The 12,930-nt window shown below is 41.6% G+C and overlaps 1 protein-coding gene across 3 annotated transcripts; it reads right to left on the bottom strand.

Moving 5' to 3' along the window:
- Positions 1 to 1,624: 1,624 nt before the first annotated feature.
- GFER (growth factor, augmenter of liver regeneration) lies at positions 1,625 to 12,693 on the bottom strand. Of its 3 annotated transcripts, none has more exons than XM_034420665.3 (3): positions 12,161 to 12,693; positions 4,182 to 4,384; positions 1,625 to 3,587 (listed from the first exon to the last, which is right to left on the bottom strand). In XM_034420665.3, the coding sequence occupies exons 1-3, from the start codon at positions 12,476 to 12,478 to the stop codon at positions 3,425 to 3,427; spliced, it is 684 nt and encodes a 227-aa protein (XP_034276556.1). In that variant the 5' UTR covers positions 12,479 to 12,693; the 3' UTR covers positions 1,625 to 3,424. The 3 variants fall into 3 exon arrangements, with proteins under 3 accessions (XP_034276556.1, XP_087734830.1, XP_034276557.1); XM_087878704.1 differs by lacking the exon at positions 12,161 to 12,693 and adding an exon at positions 5,682 to 6,222; XM_034420666.3 differs by lacking the exon at positions 12,161 to 12,693 and adding an exon at positions 5,762 to 5,957.
- Between the last annotated feature and the right edge of the window lie 237 nt (positions 12,694 to 12,930).

The raw sequence follows: 12,930 nt of genomic DNA, 5'->3' as shown, positions 1-12,930 counted from the left end.
CAGCTGCAAACAAAGTGAACGTGATGCCTGGCTGTTTCAAAAGAAGCAGAGGCTCAAGGCCAAGAAATGCCTTTTCTCTTAATTTGTAATCTTGGAGTAGGCATGCAAGGTGACAGGGAATTGCACAGCAGGTGTCCAAATGGAGTCAGAGACACTGACATGAACTTCTAGTTTTATATAAATAAATATATTTTACATCTATATATACAGCAAACTAGATAGTCAGGCACGTCCCTACATCATAAGGTAAATCATAGAGCACACAGACGACACAGAAGAAAAAGAAGAAAAAGGCCCTCCACACCCACAGCAACCAATTACAGTGCAGGAGCTAGCACAATCCAACCAATCAGCTGTAACTGTGTGTATCCCCACTGATCCAGTTACTGTATTTAAGTCTCTTTAGCGGTATGTGAGAACTTCCCTGGGGGGGGGAGGGACTGCACCTCACAGGACTCAGGAAGGGCGTTATTGGAGAGCCACTGGCTCTGTTTGGCCAAAGGACTTTAAATCTGGAAGGGGAGGGAGACTAATCTTTAGGACCTAATCCCAAAACAACCAATCCAATGCAGGTAGTCCTCAATTTATAACAATTCATTTAGTGACCAGTTACAATGGCAGTGAAAAAAGTGACTTATGACAGTTTTTCACACTTATGACTGCTGCAGGATCCTTATAGTCATGTGACCAAAATTTGGACATTGTCAACTGGCATATATTTATGACAGTTCAGTGTCCTGGGGTCATGTAATCCCCTTTTGCGACCTTCTGACAAGCAGTCAACGGGGATGTCAGATTCATTTAACAACTGTGTTACCAACGTAACAACTGCAGTGATTCACTGAACAACTCTGGCAAGAAGTCATTAAATGGGGCAAAATTCACTTAACAACCATCTCAGCAACAGAATTTTGGGGCTCAATTATGGTCATAAATCAAGGACTACCTACTGTAGTGTGAAAGAAGGGGAACTCAGATATAAAACAGGGGCCCTAGGAAGCAAATGCAAGGTCAGCCATAAAAGGCTCAGATGCCGATACGCTAATGCTCAAAGTATGGGAGACACCTGAGCTAAATTTCAAGTGTTGTTGCAAAAGGTCTGACTACTTATGCCAATGTGACATTTCCATTTTTTCTTTTTAATAAATTTAGACATTTCTAAAAATCTGTTTTCGCTTTGTCATTATGATGTACTGAATGTAGATTAATGAGCAAAAAATGAACTTCAACTGTAGAATCAGGCTGTAGCATAACAAAATTGACAAAAGTGAAGGGGGTCTGAATGCACTATATATGGAGAATTTGGGAAAACTGTTTTTTGTAAGTCACTCTCCTGCAGATCAGGCACAGCTCCTGGGGATGTAAGCGAGGCATCCAGTTTTCTTGCCAACGGTACAGAAGCAATTTGCCACTGTCATCTTCTAGGTCTAAGATGTTTTCTTTCCAACTCAGCCTATCCATCCTATTGCTTGATATTCCTTGCAAGTTTGTTTTCAACTTGGTACATCAATCATCCTTGAATGATAAATATTATCTGAAGAGATACAGTAATATCCTGACTCCAACACTATATAACATTGGGAAAATGTTTACTTTTCTTTTAAAAAATGGCGAGGAAAACAAATGAATATTTACTTTTATTTGATTAGCAAGCACAAAAATAAATTCTGAGACACACTTAAAATTGCCCTCATCAAATGCATTTAAATAATTAATGTTTTTACCAATGAAAAGCATACCACACATCTGCCAACAGAAATTTGATTTTTATTATCTTAGATGCAAAACCTTAGACCTTTCCTTCATCAAACATCCATTTAACTTTAGTAAGAGTTGTGTAGTGCTTGCCAAATCCATGGCCACAGGGCATGGCTGTCCTTTTAAACGCTTCTAAGAAGGTCCTTTGACAAGGACCAGATGCCATTTAATCACCAGCCTTATTTCTCTGCTGCAAGTTTTCAGATACTGAACCAGAGTAAACAGAGAAAGAAGACCGGAAGAGTTGTTCTTCACTGTGCTTTGCTTATCTGCATGTGTATTCACTTTGCATTAATTAAAGGGACCTGCTTTGCTTGGGCAATAAACCTGGACCTTAACCAACCTCTGTAAAATGAAAATATTCAGGTTAACGTATCTTTTCGTAGTAGGATCCCCAAATTTAATAGTTCAAGTAGAACTGACACCGAGAAATAAATTCATCAATCTATAATTATAATTAACAGGGTTTGATAATTATCTTTTCTGTTAAATGTTGTATATCCAAGCCAAAGTTTCCCATATTCAGATAAAAGAAAGTAAATTCTTGCAAACCATAAATTTCTTCCTAGAAGTAGGTTATCAAAAACTGATATATAAACATGGTTACCTCTGAACAATCAATGTCTCCCACATTTATCTCTTTAATCAGTTTTGATTTCATTGGTGATCTTATATATTGTGGTATAAAATAGAACTTGAAATGAAAAACTTTCTTCATATTTATTCACTCCAACCTTCTGCTTTTCCTCACAAGGCAACTGTTGGTAGTTTATTGTGGCCAACTTGCTCTACCACAAACATGATTCACCTTCAAGGTGGTATCTCAGAGCACACTTGTTTTCCGCTTCCAGGTCATGAGACACACCAAGTTCAGATAGGTAAAAAGAACACTTACTTGAAATGGGAACTCAGCAATTTACTGAGGAATGAATACAACCTTCACAATCCCCCAATCCCAAGAGCCGTGCATTTTGATATATAACATGACCTCATGATTTCTATGGCTTATTTCATTAATCAAAAGTAAATTAATCTAGATTGTCTTCTTTTGTGAGTCTGGCCAAAAGGAACATAAAAAGAGGATACCCTTTGCTCACACCTTAAATGAGACCCTGTTCTACTGCAGGGCTCTATGCTGCAGAAAAGTAAGCAGACCTAATTTATACTGTAGCACTTTAAAAAAAATAGAATTAAGTGTAGAGTTTGGGGGGGGAATCTGCTCAACACAAAAATGCAAGCAACACAATGAAGGCAAATGATGCTGTGCTCAGGGGAAGGCTGCAAATAGTTGCAGATGGGCCATCTCAGATTTCCAGGGATTAAATCAGTACTGAGCTGAGAAAGCACAATGTCTTCATGTTCAGAATAGTTTCTTCTAGCATAGTCTAGGCTTCTGAAGGCAGCAATTGCTGGTATTTGAAATAATTCAAGTGGTCAGGAAAACAGCACAATCAACAGGTAGAGGGTCCATATGGAAAATTATTACAGAGATCCATATTAAAATTTCAAAACCAGAAATGGAAAATACATATCAAAGCCCTTTGCCTGTTTCCATCACCTCCATTAACAAATGCACAATTTTGTCTCCATTAATGGTCCATAATGGATTGCTTTTGGGGTGTTTTGTTGATTTTTTTTAATCAAGTTGGAAAAATATCCAGCAGATCTAATCACAGGATCCATCCTTCCATCCATCTCGCCATCGCTGGTCTACAAGAGAGCAGTCAAATTCAGGCTTCCCCAGCTTCTTGTTTACTTCGTTATGAATCTGGCAAAACCACTGTGTTAAATTACGTCTGTTGCTCGCATCAGGTTGGTTTTTTTGTATTCTGTGTCAAAGGAAACCAAATGCAATTAGTTGCCATTTTATTTTAAACTCCACCTCACTTCATCACAAGGTTTTGGTTGGAAACATACAGCTGCAATACTTGTGAAATGTGATTAACCCCCATCATGGATTTCTTTCTGCTACACTCAAGAATGCACTTTAATGTATTGTAGCAATTTATTACCTGGATCATGTGCAACTCAGTAAACAGCTCCATTCAGTAGCCCCACTCCCACCCCAAATGAAAGGATTACAGGGTCATTAAAAAAAGAACAAATTATCTGGATCTTGCACAACTAGACTCAAGATTGGGGTTTAATGACATCAATTCGGACTTAATGTAAATATTTCCATGAAAGAAACATTAAGCACATGAGTAGCTTATATAGATAATAGTGGCAAATTCACCTTTACTTTTTTGATAGTTCATTGTTAAAAGATTCACAAGTCTGCTTAATTTTAACAGAAAAAAAAAGTCACAGAACTAGAGTTTCTACTATGTTAAAATTAAACCATCTCATAGCAGAAAGTTAATTCCTTTAAGATAAAGGATACATAAATTTCAGACATTCAAAAAAAACCCCAAACCCCTCACCTATTCCTGAAATCTTCTCCACATTCATCACAAGGAAAAACTTTGGAAAATAATTGGATAAACTGTATCATTTCTTGCTGCTGAATTTTACTGGGCCGGTTAGGATAAAATGCTGCCATCGTATGTAGAAATGACCACGAACATCTCCCTAGTTCTTCTCTGTCTAGGGGGCAATTAGATGTTGATTCCTGGACATTTGTTTCCTAGTTAGAGGAACACAGTACAAGTGAGAGAAGGCAGACAAAATGCCTACACACTATGCAAACAATACATGCAACATCTTAAGCAAATTTCACAATACAGGAGATTCTTGGTGGAGGTTCCGAGAAGTTGAATTTGGCAGGCAAGTTTACTTCCTGTTTCTCCTCCTCCTCTGATTCAGGAAACTCTTCTCACAGTCCTGTTTCAGGATGTCCCTATATTGTCTTTTAAGAATCCTCCCGAACAAAAGCCACAAACAAAGGCTTATTCCCATAGCAAGGTTATCTGCAAGATGTCTACCTCCACTGAAATTGGCAGCATTTGAAATGCTTATTTTTTTACGATTCCAGTGACATGAAGTCACCCCCCAGTTCATGTCACTGGGGGCACCCCCAGTGCCACACAATAGAATGAGCTCCTATCCTCCCCCCATCTCCCGCCCATCTAGCAAATGTGAGTAGATTAATAAGTACCACTTTACTGGGAAGGTAACAACATTCCATGCGCCTTTGGCACATGGCCATCCTGGCCACATGACCATGGACAACGCTGGCTCCCTCAGTAAGACACCCTGAGCCCTGGAGTCAGACACCAGTGGACAGGGAAACCTTTACCTTTTGGCTTCTTTGCCCCTATATCATTCGGCAAAGAGGAGTAAGGGTGGAAGGGTCTGCCGCAACTCCTCTCCCAAGAAAGCAAAACTCTTGAAACCAGTCAGATTTCAGAAGGAACTTTTACTGAGAGACAGTGATGCAGAAACGTCAGGCAGAGTCTGAGTATCAGGCGCCAAGCGTAAAGCTAATTTTCCCCCTCAGCCCCCACCCCAATGCCCCATTGTGTCCATCGCTAGCCAAACATCTGCCGCAAAGGTGTTTTGACTTCACCGAGAAGGCCTGGTGCAGAAATGTCGATGGAAATGGTGTGAACCTCAAGCTCCCAAGCAGTTACAGCGAAGCGAAAGCCTGTCAGTTATTTCTGATGCCTCCCCAATTCCCTCCATGGCAGCCTTCGGACAGGAACCTGACAAATGCGGGGAACCTGTAATTATGAGATCTACAAGGGAACTTTTATGTCTGCAGGATAAAAGAGCACCTCAGAAGCTTATTTATTTTCTTATGAGATTTCCGGTATTCCCCCCTCCCCCCGTATTGACAATGAGCGGGCTTGGATCCCCATGGAGCGGTCCCGGGGGCGCCCTCTGGCGGCCACCAGCGATAGTTCTCGCCCAGCCTTCAGGGCCAAAGGTCTATTAACCCCCCCACCTCCCGCCTCAGCGCAGAGGCGGGGAAAGGAGCTTACCTCTGCCGTGCCACAGCGGTGCCCCTCCCTTTCAGCCCAGCCCGCCTCGGCCCCAGCAGCCCGGCCACCCACTTCCTCACCGGGCCCGCCTGCTTCTTCTGCTCCCGCATCCAGCTCCTGAAGTCCGTACAAGCCCGGCAGGGCGGCTTCTTCCGCCTTTTCTCCTCCGACGGCGGCTCCTCGTTCGCGGGATGCTCGCTCGGAGAGCCCGGGAAGGGGAAAGCGCGCCCTGGGCTGGGCGCCGCCATTTTGCCCGCGCGCAAGGCACGCTGGGTCGGAGGCGGCCTGCCCAGGCATGGACCGCTGCCGTTACCATGGCGACGGGGGAGCGGAAGGCCGGATGCAGGAATTGAACATCCCCGACCCGACAGAGCCAAGAGCTCTTCTTAATGATGCGGCAGAAAGCCCCGGCTGCTATCCAGCGGCTGAAGCTTTCAGAGAAAATAGGAAGGTAGAGGAAGTCCGAGGCAGAGCTTTCTGTGGCTCTGGCTTTGGAGGCCAGTTAGTGCCGGGATTTGGTGGTCCAGGGAGCTTTGAATTCAATACTCCTCCAGGGCCTGCCCAGCGGTTGGCACCATGCTTTGAAAAGTTCAGACTGTGTGTTGGCTCCTCCTAACACATTGATGTGGAAGTGAAGAAGCCTCCATTGCAAGCTCTGCTCTTTTGTGCTTGCATCCTGAGGTTGTACTTCAGTGCAAGGTAGCAGAGTTGGTGGATTCCTGTGGATTCCTTGTGGATTCCTATGGATCGTGCAGCAAGCATGAGCAAAGGATTGAGGGCCTGAGTTCCCAACCTTGAAAGCACTTCATTTAAAAAGGAACATATTCTTTTCAATTCTTTTCAGTCTGCTTTCGTCTTGTTTGCATAAAGAGTCAGAACAGGAAGCTGCCAGCAGCTTAGCTAAATCAGAACAATAGTTGCACACTTGATAAGGAACACTGAAAGCAGACCCTGCAGAGAAACCATAGCCAAGGATGCACAGGATGTGCGCCTAGCAACTTGTTGCAGCTTAGGTTGAGGGGCCAGCAGGGGTTTAGGTTTCTTAGCAGGTCATGCTAAGAATGTCTGAACAAGCATGACTTGTACAGTGCTATTCTACACTGAACTACATTACTTATACACCTGCTATATTGATAAGAAATTTGTAACCAATCATTGTATTGCTATTTTGAATTTCCTGTATCTTGAGGTATAAAAACAGAATGCCAGTCCTGCTCAGTGCTCCTCCCAGCTACTTTCCTACAGAGAGCCCCTTTGCTCTGATCAGAGATAAAGTGATACATTTCCACTTTCCTAGGCCCTGCATTATTGACTGGCTCTTGCGCTGGGTAAACAAACCCCAGATTGGTGCTTGGCCAACAGAACCAAAAAGAAGATTTAGGGAGATGAGTGTGAGTAGCTTTGAGAGGGCTGTTGTGGGCAAGCTGAGTGAGGAATCTCCATGAGTACTTAAAAGGACACCCAGGAAGAGGTCAGGACCGGATTTCTTTCATTCCAGAATGTAGGATCATGAATTTAAGGTACAGGAAGGCATAGTCCATTTGAATTCCTAACAGATCAGTTGGACAATAAATGACCCAGAGGTGGGATGGGGAGACATCTCTCTGCTGGATGTGAGGTTTTGAGTTGGCATGTATTGATGTCAATGATCAAATTAGTAATTCCAACTTCAGAAATTTGTGATTGAGCTCATGCAGTATGCCAACACTGCATGTGGTTTACGTGGTTTTAGCTTAATTATGTGTGGGACCCCTGCTATTGTCAACTAAGGCTTTAATGGCTGGTGGGTTATAGTCTGATCCCAACCAGTTCACTTACTACTATTTATCAAATTTTGAAACTGCCCATTTATCTCACAAAGGGACTCCATATAAGAAGCCTATCCCAGATGGATGTAAACATTTTTTTACAATTTAGCTTGTCGAAAATTTGTTACAAAAGAAATTGTAGAAAAGAATATAGAAAGATAAAAAACAAATCAGCCAGGAATTCCAGTGTGAACAAAAATAACAGAAGGGGGATTTTATTTTGCATATATTTTTGGCAGAAATAATTACATTTTAAATCTTAAAATATTCATTTAGGTTTTTTAGGTGGTCAAGTTAAAACAATAATCTTTTAAAATGTGTGTAGTGTTTTGTTTTTCCTCTGTGGTTGTCAACTATTTCTCCAAATCAAGCAATGACTGGCAATGACTCTTGTTGCTTTTTCCTCTGGGCATTTCAATTACTCTACTCATCTTACAATGCCTTATGGTACAGTCTGTTGGAACAGTTGTAATACAAGTATGGTACTTATTTATAATCCCTGTTTATAATATCTCAAAATAACCCTAATTAGCAAAAAGAATTATCTTTCATTAATGCTACAATCTGCAGGCTATTTATTTTGAATTAGCTCCTTTATTGTTTAATTTCTTTTGCATATGGATATTCCTTGGAATAGGGCTGGAAGGTATCTTGGAGGTCTTCTAAGTCAACTGGCTGCCCAGGGCAGGAGACCTTGCATCCTGGAGAAATGGGTATGCAATCTTTTCTTGAAGACCACCAGCGATGGAGCACCCACAACTCTGGGAGGTAAGCTGTTCCTAAGTTTGGGTCAGTATGTCCTGGAGCTGATTCTATATATGTGGTTGTTGAGAGCTGACACTAACTTCATGGAACATAGTTTTTGCAGAGAAAATTGCCTACAAGGAAGAACTTTTTGAAGTTCTTTCATGATTATATACAGTTTAAAAGTATGCTAATTAAACAAATTTAGAGACAGTTTGGGAAGGATTCCATGGATGAAAATCTTAAAGAGGAAGACAACTCAAGAATCTTGGGAAACTGTGAAAAATATGATTATAAAAGCACAGTCCAGCACAATACCACTGAAAAAGAAAAATAAGAAATCCAAGAAGAAACCAACATGGCTGCACAAAGATCTCTCTTATAAGCTAAAGGACAAAAAAGAAAAGGACAAAAAATGGAAAGAGGGACACATAACTAAGACAGAATATCAGCAGATAGCCAGAATCTGCAAAAACGAAGTCAAGAAAGCAAAGGCTCAGAATGAACAAAGACTTGCAACAAAAGTCAAAGATAATTAAAAAAGTTTCTTTCAACATATAAATAACAAGAAAAAAAATCAAGGAAACAGTTGGTCCATTAAAGAGAGAAGACAGCAAGGAAGTAACAGGCAGGAGACAGAAAGCAGAGCTGCTTAACTCATTCTTTGCATCTGTCTTCACACATAACCCCCTCCCCCAAAAGCTATAGCCCAACCTACCAAAAACACAACTGTAAAAGACCAATTAGAAATAAAAGTTAAAATAAGCAAAAAAAGGGGGGGGGGGTATGATCCTGTCTGATCTTGATGAATATAAATCACCGGGACCTGATGGATTACATCCCAGAGTTCTAAAGGAGTTGGCAGATGTCATCTCAGAACCACTGTACCACATCTTTCAAAAATCCTGGCGCACCGGGGAATTACCAGAGGACTGGAAAAGAGCTGATGTGGTTCCCATCTTCAAAAAAAAAAAGGGGGGGGGGAACAAACCCAGGAAACTACAGACCAATCAGCCTAACATCAATACCTGGGAAGCTCCTGAAAAAGATTATCAAAAACAGATCTGCCAACATCTAGAAACGAGTAAAGTAATAACTAGATCAGCACGGGTTTGTTAAAAACAGATCATGCCAAACCAATCTTATTTCATTCTTTGACAAAGTGACTAAATTAGTAGGCCAACTAAATGCTGTGACCACGCCCCACCCATTCAACACCCATGGATTCCTTCCCCAGCCCCACCCGGTCCCCACAGGCACCACCCACACGAGTGACATCAAGCTGGCCATGCCCCCAGGCCACACCCAATTTTATTTCATTCTTTGACATGATTAAATTAGTGGATCAGCAAAATGCTATGGGCATATGTGCTTGGATTTCAGTAAGGCATTTGACAAAATAGATCACAACCTATTTCTTAGTTAAAAAAATGTGGGATAGATAGCATCTCCACCAGATGGATTTGTAACCAGCTGACAAACTGCACTCAATATGTAATCCTGGACTACACCTACATGGAGGGAAGTAAGCAGTGGAGTACATCAAGGTTTTGTCTTATATCTTCATAAAATGATTTTAATGAGGGAATAGAAGGGGAATTCTTCAAGCTGGCAGGATAGCCAATACCGCAGAAGATAGACTCAAGATACGGTAGATATGTCTAGTCTACTGAAAAGAAGGACTAGGGCTGCCACAAAGAAGAGGGGACCAGCTTATTTTCCAAAGCACTAGAAGGCAAGACAAGAAACAATGGATGGAAACTAATCAAGGAGAGAAACAACCTAGAACTAAGGAGAAACTTCTTAATAGTAAGAAGAATTAACCAGTGGAATGGCATCCCTTCAGAAGTTATGAATTCTCCATTACTGGAGGTTTTTAGGAAGAGATTGGACAGCCATTTGTCCAAAATGGTATACGGTCTCCTGCTTGTGCAGGGGGCTGGACTAGAAGACCTCCAAGGTCCCTTCCAACTCTTGTTATTATGTTAATTCTTGAACAAAATTCAACAGACAATCAGATGCGTTGCTTACTCGTGATGCAGAGGAGAAATGGAGAGACTTTCCCAAAAAGAGCATCCATCAATGATTTTAAGATCTGGGCAGTCTTATGAAGATGGAAGGAATCCTTCACATACCCAGACCCTGGAGTCATTTACATCAGGGGTAAAGTACCTGCAAGTTCCAAGATGTGGTTATACTACAATTCCCGTTATCCCCTCCCAACCAACTACGCTAGTTAAAGCTGCTTGACCGCTACTTCAGCAAGTCTGGGCAGTCAAAAACCTTCTGACTTTGGTTTACGGTTTTGGAGAAGCCTAAACATTGTACTGTTTGTACATTGTACTGTTTGGCTTTGCTGTAAGTAATGGAGAGTCTTGAATAGGTTATTCTGGACTACTTAACTTGGAGATCAGGCTAATAGTAATCTAATTAAAGCAATCATAAAAAGTGCCAAAGTGTTAATCTGCTTTCTGAAGAGTCGCTGAAAAAAATGGAACAGCTGTTCAATGTAAGCAAGCCTTACAATACTGAGAAATTAAAGAGTCATCACTTTGGCTTCAACAGATTAATTTGGCTATTCTTTTAGAATTTATAACAGTTTTCCATAATACAAGCCTTCTAGATTGTTCTATGTCACAGATCAAGACAAGATTGGGGAGACTATTTATTTATTTATTTATTTATTTATTTATTTATTTATTGGTTCGATTTATATGCCGCCCTTTTCCGGAGACTCAGGGTGGCTTACAATGCGTTACAATGCCTTCATACTTTTGCATATACCTGCTCAGTAGGGCTTTTGGCCCACCCTAAGCGGTGTTCTTTTTTTTATATACAAAGTCAGCTTATTGCCCCCACAATCTGGGTCCTCATTTTACCTACCTCGAAAGGATGGAAGGCTGAGTCAACCTTGAGCCTGGTGAGATTTGAACTTGCAGTAATTGCAGGCAGCTGGTGCTACTTTAACAGCACTTAGTCAGCTGCGCCACCAAGGCTCCTAATGATATCATGAAATGATTTCATGAAAATCATTTAAATTTTCATTTTTTGCAACTCCCCTCTTTGTAAAATGATAAACCTGTGATATTCTCAAAAGTGCTTTTTCAAAAGGCAACTGAACTATGTTTTTCCTTTTCCTTTTTACTTCTCATCCAAGAAGCAAAGAGTTAGAGGTCTCCATTCGTTCTCTGAATTTGTGTCCCAGATATGGTAGCTTTATGCAAAGCTTTGCTATGGAATTGCTCTGACTACAAGCAGTCCTTGTTTAGCTACTGCATTTGGGACCAGAAACTTGGTCATTAAGTAAAGCAGTTTCACTGATTTTACTTCAGATTTTCTTTGATTTACAGACCTGCAAAACTAATAAATACAGCCGTCGGTCACTAAGTTACTTTTTCGCCACCATTGTAGCTACAGATGGCTGCTGCCCAGTTGCTAAGCGAGGAAAATACCTGCAGTGCAGTGGTGTCATTGCCCTAAACTGGCCGCAGCCGTGAAATTATCACAGAAGCCTTAAAATAGGCTTAGCCCATAAAAGGTAAACAAAATAATGTATCTGGGGGGGGGGAGTGGTGCAGTCACTTGGCCTTCTTAGACTCAGGGTGGTGCTTAGTGCCCTCCCTGTCCCTTCCCCTCCTAAGGCCATCTAGCCCAGCAGCCTGAAGAAGGGAGTCCCAGGTCCATGAAAACGATGAGTAGCTTCACTTGAAGCTGGGACTACAGTGATGGCTGTCTGAGCCCAAGAAAGAAAGAGGAACAAGCAAGCAAACTCAACCACCACAAATGACAGGCTTAACACGTTCCTCTCTCTTTTGCCTGTAAACCAGCTCCAATCTATGACCCAGCAACTAGTTTGGACTTCAGTTCCAATAGTTCCCAAGAGTTCCTCATTTTTCCCTCTTTACATTTTCTGCTTTTCCCTCTTACCTCTGTGTTTGCTTTCTTTGGCCTCCTTTGCTTGTAACGCCTGTAGGTTTTCCTCCGGACAAGAAGAGACTTTGAAGGTACTGAATAGATGGTCGTTTTCTCCTGAGGTGGGACTTTATACCTGGTGCTTCTCCTGGGATGAGGGGGCTTTGCTTTGCTCCTGGTGAAGTAGGGTGAAACATGGGGCTCCTTGCAAGTGGAGGAAGATATATATGAATTGTCAGATGTGGGACATAATTTCTTATCTGGGACCCTCTTCTTCACCCAATAGAACACCAGCATCAAATGGCGCCTTTTCTTCTTGCTTTTCTCTTCCATTTTAGCTGTGTGGGGCTAAAAGTTTGGGTAGTAGTCATCAGATTGTCTAAAGTGGAATATTGTTCCTGCAGTAATGCAGGAAATCGCCTGAAGGTGACAGCAAATTCACCCAAATGTTAACTCAAACACAGAGAATTCTCAAACTCCAGTGAGGAGAGAATTCTTCAAACACTATAAAACCTTGGTGTGGTCTTAACTGACTGAAAGCCATTGTCTTCTCTCCTCTGCTGACTCCTGTGTATCATCTTGCTGAAATGGGTTGTGTCATAATGGGTCTTTCAGGCCTAAAAAGCAGGTTGTCAGCTTGAAAACTGTCCATATTCAGTAATGAATCCTTAGGCAAAAAGATATTGCTTGAAAGTAAGTTTCCACTGGTTAAACACAAGGGGTTGCGGTGCATTGAGCTTCATTGCAAATAAATCACTTTAAAGGTATTGGTAGAAAAGCAGGAT

Source organism: Pantherophis guttatus, chromosome 14 (assembly GCF_059756535.1).
Source record: "Pantherophis guttatus breed Tessera chromosome 14, ASM5975653v1, whole genome shotgun sequence".
Lineage (NCBI taxonomy): Eukaryota > Metazoa > Chordata > Lepidosauria > Squamata > Colubridae > Pantherophis > Pantherophis guttatus.
This window is presented reverse-complemented; position numbering and strand designations above follow the sequence as displayed.